This window comes from Bos grunniens, chromosome 29 (assembly GCF_055505025.1).
Source record: "Bos grunniens cultivar Pamir isolate PY7600 chromosome 29, Bosgru_T2T1.0, whole genome shotgun sequence".
Classification (NCBI taxonomy): Eukaryota; Metazoa; Chordata; class Mammalia; order Artiodactyla; family Bovidae; genus Bos; species Bos grunniens.
In genome coordinates this window covers 3,389,932-3,403,951 of record NC_141193.1, presented here as the reverse complement: position 1 = coordinate 3,403,951, position 14,020 = coordinate 3,389,932, and the positions used below count along the sequence as shown (strand labels likewise).

The following is a 14,020-nucleotide window of genomic DNA, read 5'->3' as shown; positions in this document are numbered from 1 at the left end:
TTTGGAAAACTCAGCAATGGCCACAGGAATGGAAAAGGTCAGTTTTCATTCCAATCCCAAAGAAAGGCAATGCCAAAGAATGCTCAAACTACCGCACAATTACACTCATCTCACATGCTAGCAAAGTAATGCTCAAAATTCTCTAAGCTAGGCTTCAGCAGTATGTGAACCAAGAACTTCCACATGTTCAAGCTGGATTTAGAAAAGGCAGAGGAACCAGAGATCAAATTGTCAACATTCGTTGGATCATAGAAAAACCAAGAGTTTCAGAAAAACATCTACTCCTTTTTGACTACGCCAAAGTCTTTGACTGTGTGGATCACAACAAACTGGAAAATTTTTCAAGAGATGGGAATACCAGACCACCTGACCTACCTCCTGAGAAATCTGTATACAGGTCAAGAAGCAACAGTTAGAATCAGACATGGAGCAACAGAGTGGTTCCAAATTGGGAAAGGAGTACCTCAAGGCTGTATATTGTCACCCTGCTTATTTAACTTATACACAGAGTACATCAAGTGAAATGTTGGGCTGGATGAAACACAAGCTGGAATCAAGATTGCCGGGAGAAATATCAATAACCTCAGATATGCAGATGACACCACCCTTATGGCAGAAAGCAAAGAGGAACTAAAGAGCCTCTTGATGAAAGTGAAAGACGAGAGTGAAAAAGCTGGCTGAAAACTCAACATTCAAAAAACTAAGATCATGGCATCCAGTCCCATCACTTCATGGCAAATAGATGGGGACACAGTGGAAACAGTGGCTGACTTTACTTTTTGGGGCTCCAAAATCACTGCAGATGGTGACTGCAGCCATGAAATTAAAAGACGCTTGCTCCTTGAAACAAGACACTTGCTCCTTGAAACAAAAGCTATGACCAACCTAGACAGCATATTAAAAAGCAGAGACATGACTTTGCCAACAAAGGTCCATCTAGTCAAAGCTATGGGTTTTCCAGTAGTCATGAATGGATGTGAGAATTGGCCCATAAAGAAAGCTGAGCAGTAAAGAATTGATTTTTGAACTGTGGTGTTGGAGAAGACTCTTGAGAGACCCTTGGACTGCAAGGAGATCAAACCAGTCAATCCTAAAGGAGATCAGTCCTGGGTGTTCATTGGAAGGACTGATGCTGAAGCTGAAGCTCCAATCCTTTGGCCACCTGATGTGAAGAGCTGAGTCACTGGAAAAGACTCTGATGTTGGGAGGGATTGGGGGCAGGAGGAGAAGGGGACGACAGAGGATGAGATGGGTGGATCGCATCGCCGACTCGACAGACATGAGTTTGAGTAAGCTCCAGGAGTTGGTGATGGACAGGAAAGCCTGGTGTGCTGCAGTCCACGGGGTCACAAAGAGTCGGACACGACTGAGGGAGTGAACTGACTGACTCTGCCATGTGGGGCTGTGTGGATGAGGCTGGGGGAGGTGGAAAGACAATACTTCCTTCCTTTTCCAGCCTTGCCTCGTGATTCAGCTAAATTGGTGACTTATTTTGTTATACGTATGTAGCGCTTGAAGCAAAATCTGTGAAGGATGGAAAATCTTAGCCTGAGAGAGAGTAAGGAGCGGGTCTCCTGGGCTGTCAGACAGTGGAGTGGACAGGTGCTGGGGGCCAATGTGCAGTGTTGGGGGTGGGGAGGAGGGTAGGCTGCTCAGTCCCTTGTGATGAATTGGGTGAGGAGGAGAGAGGGGAGAAAGGGAGGAGGGGCCAGACCGCAGAGAAGAGCGCTTGTGCAGAATCACAGTAGGTTCAGGACTTCCCTTGTGGCTCAGCTGGTAAGGAATCCGCCTGCAATGTAGGAGACCTGGGTTCGATCCCTGGGTTGGGAAGATCCCCTGGTGGAGGGAAAGGTTACCTACCCCAGTATTGTGGCCTGGAGAACTCCATGGACTATATAGTCCCTGGGGTCGCAAAGAGTCAGACACGACTGAGCGACTTTCACTTTACGGGCTTCCCTGGTGACTCAGCTGGTAAAGAATCCGCCCGCAATGTGGGAGACCTGGGCTTGATCATTGGATCGGGAAGATCCGCTGGAGAAGGGAAAGGCTACCCACTCCAGTATTCTTGGGCTTCCCTGGTGGCTCAGCTGGTAAGGAATCCGCCTGCAGTGCGGGAGACGTGGGTTCTATTCCTGTGTTGGGAAGATCCCCTGCAGAAGGGAAAGGCTACCCACTCCAGTACTCTGGCCTGGAGAATGCCATGGACCGTATATTCTATTGGGTCACAAAGAGTCAGACAGGACTTTCCCTTCACAACCGGCTTAGACCGGGGTGTGTTCCCTGGGGCTGGGACTGGTGCTGATGGAGACCTGGTTCCCAGCTGCCATATGTATGCAGGCGACCATCCTGGGAGAGGGAGACGGGAGGGCGGGGACACGCAGTTGGAGTGACTTCTGACTTTGCCTGTGCCTCGAGAGCCACTCATCTCTTGCTTGGTTTCACAAAATTACAAAAGAAATAGGTCATTAAAAAATTTGAAAATGTAGAGATTCCCACATGGCGCAGTGGTAAAGAATCCGCCTGCCAATACAGGAGACACAGGAGATGCTAGTTTGATCCCTGGGTTGGGCAGATCCCCTGGAGAAGGAAATGGCAACACACTTGAGTATTTTTGTCTGGGAAATCCCATGGACAGAGGAGCCGGGTGGGCTACAGTCCACAGGGTCGCAAAGAGTGTGACAGGACCGAGCACTCACACATGCACACAAAAATACAGATGTGTACAAACTCAAAAATTAAAAATACATATAGGTATCGACTAAAAAGTAAAACCACCTCTTTCCCTCTCCCAAAGGAGCTGCCCCAAAGGCTCCATGCCCAACTCCTGGGTCCAGTCATCAATTAAGAGAGAGGAGAACAAGAGTGTTTTTCCTTATGAATCTAGCGAGCGCACATCCTCAGAAATTGATCCCTCCTTCTTGAGTCTAAGGAATAACAAAAGATGGAGAAATATAAAGTGATGGTGGAGGCAGAATGGGGGAAAATCAGCGCCTCTTGCCATTCAGTTCTTACTACCTACACACCGAGGCAGCCTTCCAGAACACAGAGCTAGGGTTTCAAAGGAAAGCCAGCTACCCACACACGCGTCCACATCCAGCATCCCTCTGGATTTATATAGCACATGCTTCGAAGGAGCTGCAACCACCAAACACATATCTTCTCATTCATCCTGACATGAACACTGCTGGGATCCGGCACGAGTCAGGAGCATGATCTGCACTTTGTGAGCCAGGTTGGGGGGCGGGTCAGGGACCGAGGCACCGAGCTGGACAGCGAGTTGCCCAAGGTCACACAGGGACTTGGTTGGAAAGTCAGATCGAAAACTCAGGATGCTCTATTTTCAAGGGCTTTAAAAGGCTTCAGACAATATGCATCACCTGGGGCTTCCCAGGCGGCTCAAGTGGTAAAGAATCTGCCTGCCAACGCTCGAGGTGCAGGAGACGCAGGTTAGATCCCTGAGTCAGGAAGATCCCCTGGAGGAGGAAATGGCAATCCACTCTAGTATTCTTGCCCGGAGAATCCCATGGACAGAAGAGCCTGGTGGGCTACAGTCATGGGGTCTCAAAGAGTCAGACACGACTGAAGTGACTGAGTACGCACGCAGTACGCACATACTCAGAGAACATCTCTAGAAAGAGCCTCAGGAAACCAGTAACGGAGGCTCTCCCCAGGGAGAGAATCGGCTGCGTGGTAAGGATGAGAGGCAGGCGCACTCTGCATTCTGTAGCACTTGTGGGCATGTTGAATTTTTTAACATGTGTATCTATTTCCAATTACCATTTTCAAAAGATAAAAATTGGACTATGATGTCTGAAAGCCATGAAAATAAGTAGCTGCGGACGGTGATGTTCAACTGGTGAACAGGCAAGATTGGTCACCCTGCTAATTCAATCACTAAGAGCAAATTGGTCTCACTAAGGGGGATGAACAATGAAATCGAGCACCTTCGGAGACCCTCGTTTGTGAGCATGATCCTTCTGAACAGGTGAGAAGCTGCCCGTGCGGCAGAGCTGCTGGAGGGACTGGGTCTGACCCCCTTACCTCCGGGGGCCCCTCCTTGTAAAGCCCAAGGGAAGGGGGAGGGCCCCGGGCCCCCACCCTGCTGTCCATCACTCCCACCTCCAGGCCTCGGCGTGGCCCATCCACTCCAGCGTCACCCCGTCCCTTGACTCCACCCACCCTTCCATCCCCACCTCCTCCCCAGCCCAACCCACCATCGCCAGACCACACCAGGATGGCAGCGAAGGTCTCAGAACTCGTCCATTCATCCTCTGCTTTCCTGCGGCCAAGTGGACAAGACCACGTCCCTCTTGGGCTTGGAGCCCTCCAGTCTCCCCTGCTGCAAGTGTGAGGAACACACACTCCTTCCACGAAGCCCCAGGTCTGCCCTGACCTCATTCTCTCTGCTGCCATCAGGCTCTTTTCACCCCAGTGTTTCTGGGTTTGCTGACCCTCCTCAGTCTTCATGGGCTCCCCCGCAGTTGGCTCAGTGGTCAAGAACCCACCTGCCAATGCAGGAGAGGTAGGAGACGTGGGTTTGATCCCTGGGTCGGGAAGATCCCTTGGAGGAGGAAATGGCAACCCACTCCAGTATTCTTGTCTGGAGCATCCCATGGACAGAGGAGCCTGGCGGGCTACAGTGCATGGGGTCACACAGAGTCAGACGTGACTTAGCAGCTAAACAGTAACAGTGCAGGTTTCAGTTCAAAAGTCACTTCCTCTGAGAGCCCTTTGCTGGCTCCGGAGCCAGAGTGAGCCTTCCGCAGCCTGCCCAACAGCATAACCACAAAGAGGGTTTTTTTTTTTTTTTGGCTTATTTATTTGTTCAGCTTGTTGTTCTCTTCACTAAATAGATTTTTAGCTACATGAGGTCAGAGACTGAGCTTGTCCTGTCTACTCCCACATCTTTAACATCCTGAATAGTTAGGTTTTAATGAGTGCTGGCTGATAGATGGACAAAGAGATGGAGGGGATGAATGGGCAAAAGGATGGATGGGTGGGTGGTTGGATGAACGGGTGGGTGGTTGGATGGATGGACGCGTGGGTGGTTGGATGGATGGGTGGGTGGGTGGCTGGATGGATGGATGGGTGGATGCATGGATGGACGGGTAGGTGGTTGGGTGATTGGATGGATGGGTAGATGACTGGGAAGACAGCTAGCTGGCTGTTTGGCTGAGTGGACAGGTAGTTGGACGGATGTGTATCTGGCGGGGAGATGGGTGGATGGACAGAGGGAGTCTAATTGTCCTGGGGTGAGACGCTGGGGTCCCCCCGCCTCTCCCAGATAGACCTCCCCTGGATGCCCCACCCTGATGAGGCTGGGGATCCAATTTAAGGACACTGAGAACTTCAGACGCTATTTCCTGCGTTGAGAAGTGTTTTAAAATATGACATTGAACTGCCTTAAGGTTCTGTTGTAGAAATGGCCCCACATCCTCTGCCTTCTGACCTGGACACGTGTCCACGTTTCTAGATCTTTCTATCACGTGCAGGATGGGTAGATGGCAGGGAATCTGAGGCGGGAATCAGCTCGAGCAACCAGACACGTTCAACCATGACCGGGTGTGTCTCCGCCCTTGCGCTCTCAGCTCTGAGTCTCAAGTCAAGTTTCTGACATAAGAGGGGGTGGGAAGGGGAGAAACCTCCTGACTGATTCAGAAACTGTCTCCATTGAGTCCTGCTTCCCGTGGCATTTTCTTTCATCACATCTGCATCTGCCGAGGGGAGGCCTGAGCCCCGAGCCACCAGTCCAGGCCACCGTGGGTAACTGGCCTGGAGGCTGCAGCGGCCCCCAAGACCTCTGCGTCTAACGTGAATCTGGAAGCGGGCTAACAAGTGCCCAGCTGGTGTGAGGCCACACTACGGCATGCAAGCCCCCGGACGCTCTTTGCCACTCACCCAGAGGACCAGAGGTCAGCCTCTCACTTCAACATCCACACCGGAGCTGCCCCTGCCAGGCCTGGGAGACAATGGCACCCAGAGGCCCCAGGCTGCCTCACTGCCTGCCCTCCAATGCCTTTGCCAAGCTCACAGTCTGGATAAGGTCAGCTGGGGGCCCTGCGCCCTTTATGGAAAAGCTCAGAGGTGCTGTGGTAACCAAGGCAACGCCACCGCTCCCACCTCCCAACACCCACCACGGGGCGGTGGTTCTGTCCTGATGGGAAATCTGGCCTCTCACCCTCACCCATCTTCCTCAATCCCAGGCTGGTCCCTGGGCCGGCCCAGGGCAGTAACAGCTTCACCTCGGGAGAAGGGGTGCTGAAGGCATGGTCTGTGTACTCTGATACTCAGACACTCGCGTGGCTGAGCGCCAGGTCCCTAACTTGCCCCCCACCCCCGCCATCTCCTCTCCAGGGTCCTCCTGCCAAGTGAAAGATGACACCAGTGTTTCAGGTGGCTGGCAGGGTCACTGGTCAGTGGTGCTGTGATCCGTGCAAGGTGGCTGGCATGTGGCAGGAAGTTAACAGAACGATCGTCATTCTGATTTCTTTTGTGGCAACACCACGTCACGTGGGGGCCTGTGTGACTCCTCCTTGTGGGAAAGGAGGGCGGGCTTCCACAGTCCTCCTCCTCTGCGATCCCGGGTACTGGCCCACAACAGGCACTCAGCACACAGGGAGAACCCAAGCCTTCATCTGCGGCCAAAACGGGGATGCTAACCTGGTCCCCATCTTGGAGGTCATCTGGTCCAGGCTTCTGTGACATTCCACCAAGACTATGCCCACCCTGCTTGACTTCCTCCCTATATGGGGAGAGGCTCTGTGCCGTTGCTCAGTAGCCAGGATGGCTCCACAAGTCCTTTGCTGGCCGAGCTACAGCAGATATCCCTGCTGCTCTCTGGACCTGGTCTCAGTCACAGAACACGTGGCCCAGACCGCCCAGCCCCAGGGTCTTCTCTCCTCCCAGCTCAATCAGGTCAGGCCCTTCCATGGCGCCTCTGTGGGGAAGCAGCTGAGCCATCTCAAGCGCTGAGTGTGTGTACACACCCGCCCTCTCACACACACACACACGTGCGGAGGGTGGCCTGCTGGCTACTCTGCTGGTGACGGATCTCGTGGGGACACGGCTCTGCCAAGGCCACAGCCTGTGGGTGAGCCACGCCCAGCCCTCCCAGCTCTCAGAGGCCCCCTTCCCTCAAAGCCCTACTCCCAGCCTGGACAGCCCTCCAAGTCACCATGGCAACAGCTCCCGGAGTTTTTTCGGAGCCTCAGGCACCCCTCCCTGCTAGAATGGAAGCCAAGTGTGACAGCGTGCTGACTGTGACCAGGGGCCCAGGGTCCACTTTGGCAGGTGGCCTCCTGCTAAGGCACAAACAACTCATCTGACCCAGATAGAGACTCATCAGCAGAAGCCAGGGGCGGGCCTGACTCCCTGGAAACCATCGCTTCTCTGAGCACACTTTCTGGACTGTGCTGGCGGCCAAGCTGCGGATCACAGCCTGGGCTTTTAGGGTCAGGAGGTGGGCAGTCTCAGCAAGGTCTGAAGAGCCCGAAAGCCCTCTGAAAGAGGGGGCTGGCTACTCTGCTTGGAATCACATTTCTGTTCCAGCACACCTTGTTTATGAGAGAAGGGAGGCTGGGACAGGGGAACACAGAAACCAGCAGCTCCCCGCCTAGGTATTCACAGAGAAGAACTGGAAGCAGGTGTTCAAACAAACACTTGTCCACAAGTGTCCACAGCAGCCTCTCTACAACAGCCGGCAGGTAGAAGCAGCTCAAGTGCCCACCCACGGATGGATGGATACGCCAAACGTGGTCCCGCCCCACGACACGATATTATTCAGCCTCAAAAAGGAAGGCTATTCTGACACCTGGTACGACACAGATGAACCTTGAGGACATTATGCTCCGTGAAAGCAGCCAGACATAGACGACAGACAGTGTGTGACCCCACTTACGAGGAGGCCCCTACAGCAGTCAGATTCTTAGAGACAGAAGCAGGATGGTGGGGGGCATGCGCTGGGGGAGGGTGGGGAGTGAATGTTTAATGGGGACAGAGGGTCAGGTTGGGAAGATGACAGTTTTCTGGCAATGGATGGCGGTAACCGCTGCAGAGCAATGTGAATGTACCTGATGCCCCTGAGCTGTGCGCTCAGACACGGTTATGACGGCGTCACGGACTCAAAGGACATGAGTCTGAGCAAGCTCCAGGAGACGGCGAGAACAGGAGGCCTGGTGTGCTGCAGTCCGTGGGGTCGCAAAGAGTCGGACACGACTGAGCGACTGAACCACAACTGCAGTTCGGGGGGTTGTAAAGAGTCAGACGCGACTGAGTGCCTGAACGACAGCAGTGTGAATGTACCTGGTGCCACTGAGCCACACACTCACAAACGGTTATGATGGTAAATTTTATGTTACTTGCATTTTGCACTGAAAGTGAATGTCGCGCAATTGTGTCCGACTCTCTGCAACCCCATGGACTGTACAGTCCATGAAGTTCTCCAGGCTAGAATACTGGAGAATGGGTAGCCTTTCCCTTCTTCAGGGGATCCTCCCAACTCAGGGATTGAACCCAGGTCTCCCGCATTGCAGGAGGATTCTTTACCAGCTGAGCCACCAGGGAAGCCCAAGAATTCTGCAGTGGGTAGCCTATGCCTTCTCCAGTGGATCTTTCTGACCCAGGAATAGAACCAGGGTCTCCTGCATTGCAGGCAGATTCTTTACCAACTGAGCTCTCAGGGAAGCCCACTTGTATTTCACCTCAATAAAAAATTACAGAAAAAAAGGGATGAAGCACTGACACACGCTACAGCATGGACGAACCTTGAAAATATTCTACTAAGTAAAGAAGGCACTCGCAGAAGCCACACACCGTAGGATTCCATTTTTCTGGGAGATGTCCAGAACAGGCAAATCCTCAGCGACAGAGAGCGGACTGGTGGCTGCAGGGGCGTGGGGCAGGGGAGGATGGAGACTGCTTCATGGGTCAGGGGGCTTCTTTTCGGGGCAACAGAAATGCTTTGGAACCAGATAAAGGTGATGTTGTTGTTTAGCTGCTAAGTCGTATCCAACTCTGTGACTCCACGGACTGTAGCCCCGCCAGGCCCCTCTGTCCATGGGATTTTCCAGGCAAGAGTACTGGAGTGGGTTGCCATTGCTAGGTTACGGAAATTTTAACTCAGTAAAAACAAACATGTGAAACCAGGTTCCACCCCTCGGCAGGCAGATGACCATTAAGACCCCCTGAGAGAGTCCGGGGAGAACCGAGGGCAGGGAGTCCGGATCTTCCCCAGCCTGGAACTTCTCAGGATGTGAGGTGGGCAGGGAACTCCAGACAGGGCCCCCGCTTGGCCGTCTGGTGAGACGGAGCGCGAGCGTGTGCCCTGCCTCCTCTGCTTCCCAGGCTGGTCCTCACTGAGCCCCCGCCCCCGTCTCGTCCAGTAAGAACCCTTAGTCTGGGTGGGGGGGACAGAGAAACTTTGCGCCTGGGGACAGTCAGAGCCAGGGAAGCTGGCGCAGCGGCGGGCACACGGGCCAGAAGTGCTGCTCGTTCCCAGCTCTTCTTGGAGTCGTGGTCTAAAACGGCGCTCCCCCTCGCCCAACAGGACCCCAGCCATCTCCACGGCCCCCAGAGCTAAAAGGCAGGGGTGCCGGGGACCCGAGGAAGGGCTCCTTGCATTACACGAGTGTGTTTCTGCTGGAAAATCTGAGCCCCTGCCCCGTGCCACAGCGCTCTCTGTAGGAACCAAGCGAGCCACTTCCGAAGCACCCAGAAAGCAAACCCGCCCCTCCTGCAAGGTCTGCCGGCTTTCGGGTCACAGGACAAGCCCTCCTCTGACCAAACTTTTGGCTCAGTGGCCAGGAGGAGCAGGGAAGATGCAAATGAGGTGGAAGTCGGAGGGCACCCTCATGTCCCCCAGGAAGACGCTGCCACGTGGGGCCACCTCCAGGCTTCTGCGGCCCAGTAAGGTCATCTTGCCTACTTGTCCCTCTTTCCTCTCAAACAAGGCCAGGCTCTCCTCCTCCTCTCCCCTGGCCGCCCCACCCGCGCGCTCCAGCCCGACAGCAAGCCGCAGGTGGCCCAGAGACCACTTCTCGAGCGGGTCCTCTGGAAGATGGTGGTCTCCATCATTCCAGCCCATGTCCACAGGGGTGGGGGGGGTGGGGTGACGGGGGACACACAGAAGGAGACGAGCCGAGGACCCGAGTGCGCCATGCAGGATGGCCCAGCACCTTCCTGACCCCTACGAGCATCTTTGAGCGGAGGGGGCCTGGCAGGAGGAACCACGTCTTACCTGGAGGCATCGAAGCTGTCGTAGGAGCCGACTGTGTAGTGCCGGAAGAGTTTCTTGCTGCGGTCTGCACGAGTTTCTGCACAGAGAGGGAAGAGAGACATCATTTAGAAAGTCACGGCCCCCAAACGCTGAAACCACGAGAGGCTGGCCGGGCCCCTGCGTTTGTCTGACCTCGGACGTGTGGGACCCGCTTCTCCTGGGGAAAGATCTGGGAGAGAGATGAGGCCCTGCTCTGTGGCCTAACTTTGCAAACTGTGGGGGATGCCGATGAACGCCAAGGATGACTGCTGGAGAGTCCCGTGCTCCGGTCCCCAGTAGAGGCTGAGTCCCAGGGTCCCCAGGTGGTACAGGATGTGCTCTGCAAAGAAGACAGGGCCGTGCAGGTCGCAGTGGGAGCAGTGGCAGCCCACTCAGCACATGGAACCTGCTAGAACGGTATTCTGAAGTGACGCTGCCCAGCCGTCCAGCAAACATGAGAACCTGTGGATGACTGCTTTGGGGAAAAAAGAATCTTTATTGCTATTTTGCTGATAATTGTGTGTTCAGTCACTCAATCGTGTCCAACTCTTTGCATCTCCATGGCCTGTAGCTCCCCCCAGGCTCCTCTGTGCAGGGGATGTCCCAGGCAAGAATACTGGAGTGGGTTGCCATTTCCTTCTTCAGGGGATCTTCCCAACCCAGGGATCAAACTCGCATCTCTTGTGTCTCCTGCATTGGCAGGTGGATCTTTACCACCGTGCCACCTGGGAAGACCCTGATTATCGTTACTTTCTCCTAAAACAAACAAAAACCAAACAAACGTGATTAAGGTCCTAATTAAGTCCTCTGCTTACTTCTCTTACTCAGCAGATTTCGAGGTAAATTTCACGGGAAATTATAAGAATGGTGTAGTTAGACTTAATTGATAGCTCAGAGCTGGAGAGGGAAAAAACCCACAACAGCACAAATGCAAGAAATACGGCTGCTTCTGACTTATTGTTCAGATATTTCCCCCTGCACACCCTCTTTCCCAAACCCTGGGAAAAATACAGAGAAAATTGTGTGGTTAGCTTCAGGAAGATGGCCGAAATCTCACGCAAACCCTTGTAACTCTGTTGTCCGTCTCTCTGACCCAACGTTTCAAAGCAAATGTAATGTTATCCAAACCCAAAAGCACATTTCCAGTGGAAATGTGAACAACTGCAAAGGCATTGAGAAGGGTATGCCTGATAACAGTTGACTCCTTTCAGGCCCAGAGGCAGCTGATGCAGCAAAAATACATGCCTCCTTCTATTAATATAAAGTGCGGTGTTGCCTTTGGGGGGGCCGAGAGGACCAGGCAGCCAGCTTAGGACTACATTTCCCAGCACCCCCTGCAGCCAGGCATGGCCACGTGACCAGCTCTCACCAATGGAACTTGAGCACACGCCACTGCAGGGGGGGAGGGGAGAGGGGTGTGTGTGTGTGTCCCTTCCAAGCTTGGCTTCTATGGAGGCCAGGGAGCTCTCCATATCCTCTCTTGCTGCTTCTCCCAGCTCAAAGCTAGGACTCCCAGGCCTGAGAGGATGATGGGATCCTCAAGGATTCCTAGCAATGCCTGGGTCGCTGTGCGTTAGCTGTTAAAGTGGGCAGCACACTTGTCCGGCCTTGGGCTACACTCCAGGGACCTGCGTGTCAGAGCAGCTAACACTGCCTTAAAGGTTCTCTGGGACTCGGCTCCCCCGGCCTCTCTCATCACTCCACCTGAGGCTCCAGTGATGCGAAAGTTAAAATCCCCTGAAGCTGGGTAACAGCCGCATCCCCATCGTGCTCCCTGAGGCTGAGCACTGACTGGGTCCCAGGCCCTGTTCCGAGCGCTGCTCCTGTACCCACTCATCTGCCCGTCATGGCCCCTGGGGAGGGGGTATGTGTGCCACTCTGCACGTCCCGCCAAGTCCAGCCAAGGGTGGTCCCCTGCCTTTGGTCCATCTCATGCCACCCTTCCTATCCCCGTGTGTCCTCGCCGTGGAGCGAGCCACTCGCCTCCGCTCGGCGTCTGTCTTTGCTTTGTCATCACTGTCTTTGGGACAGGCTGGGATGTGGGACCCCTCACTGCAGGTTTGCAACCGGACAAACGTCTCCTCGAGCGACAGGTACAGAGAAACTCAAAGGAACTAAAAACAAACACGTGTGTGTGCAGTTGGGGCAGATTCTGGACAAGATACAAAAGACCGAAAAGCCCAGCGGCCCCTTCCGAGGAACAGGGAGCAAAAGCAGGTACCACGTGTGATCTCTGCACATGGCACCACCGAGGGGGTGGGCAGACCACCTCAGTCACTCCTTTGGCCCAGCCCACCAACCCGCCCCTACCCTCACCCCGTTTAAGGAACCAGCTCGCTCCCCTGGAGCGCAGCAAGGGAGCGAGTTTCTGGTCCTCTGTCCCTTGTGGGGCAGTATGAGTCCTAGTAACGCCTGGCCTGATCCTCATCTGGCCTCTTTATCCATTTCTGTTGATTAAAGAGTCCAAGAACCTGGGTCTGTAACATCTCTGTCCTCACTAACATCTATCGAGTCCCTCCCCTGGGTCACGATTTGTGCCCATCCAGGCTCCCACTTGTTGGTGACAGAAGCCTGGTGAGGGAGGTAAGACTGCTGGACCCATTTTACAGATGGGTCTACTGAGGATTGCCGAGGCCAAGGCACACACCGGGTGAACAGCATGGCTAGGATGGGTCCTCGGCCAGCAGACGGGCTCCAGGGCCAGGCTGAGAAGCAGCAGACCACACCCACGGGTCCCTGGTGAGGGCTGAGTGCTCCTTCAGTGCTTAAAGGCAGGGATCTGGCCTTAGGGCCAGGCTGAGAACCAGCAGACCACACCCACGGGTCCCTGGTGAGGGCTGAGTGCTCCTTCAGTGCTTAAAGGCAGGGATCTGGCCTTAGTTCTCTCTGTATCACCCCTGGTGTCTAACTCTTGGCAGACATGTGATGTCAGAGCTGGCAGACCCAATCCCAACAGTCCACTGTAATCAGCAAATAGAAACACACTTCACACAGTTGGAGGGACCTGGAGACACTGGTCCAGCTGGGCTGTACGTATGTCCGCTGTGCTTGGCAGCCGGGCCACACGTGCCCAGGTGCTCCCCATCCTCCTCCCTGGCATCCTGCACACGTTCACGTCTAGTTACCATTCATCAGGTCCACCTGGAGGCCAGGCCCCGTGCCCCACATGTGGGGATTAGAAGGGCTCAGAGACGGTGGGGCTCTGCTCTCTGGGGCTCAGGATCTTGGGGGTGGGGTGGGGATGCTGGCTGGGCTGAGGGCCCCAGGAGTCAGATAACTGTGTAGCGGAGGGGGGAGCACGTGGGCCAGGCAGAGCATCTGGCCAGGCCATCCCTGTGACATCCGAGTGGGGCAACACACTCCCCAGGCCCTGGAGGATAAGCAGGATTGGAACCCATTTGTGGGGTTAAGCAATGCAGCTCAGGAAACCATTGAATGACTGTGGGGATGGGCTGCTAACTGTTGTTACAATTGCTTATTTCCTGTTGCTTAAGCCCCAGGTGCAGGCTCTGTGCTGGTTGTCTAGGGAACTGCTGGGCTCTGAGAGCTGGCTCGTGCCGGCCGCTGGCTGGGGTCAGAGGTTCCAGGTCGCAGGAGCAGAGCGTGTAGTCAACGTGTGTGTGTGTGTGTGTGTGTGTACATGTCCACGTGTTTACCAGAGGAAACAAAGGTTTCAGAAAGAGACCGTTTCTAGATCTGCTAGCCAGGGGTTCCCAGAGTTTGGGATTTTGTGGACCAAGAAAATTTTAGACAAAAGAGAGAAGGATG

At 54.4% G+C, this 14,020-nt stretch overlaps 1 protein-coding gene across 12 annotated transcripts in view; it reads right to left on the bottom strand.

Moving 5' to 3' along the window:
• Positions 1-14,020, bottom strand: part of SHANK2 (SH3 and multiple ankyrin repeat domains 2) — a 566,663-nt gene that overhangs the window by 193,644 nt on the left and 358,999 nt on the right. For all 12 annotated transcript variants that reach the window (XM_086383908.1, XM_086383906.1, XM_086383907.1 and 9 more), the window contains one exon: positions 10,235-10,310. In XM_086383908.1, the coding sequence (XP_086240034.1) occupies positions 10,235-10,310 (76 nt within the window). The remainder of the gene's footprint in view (positions 1-10,234; positions 10,311-14,020) is intronic.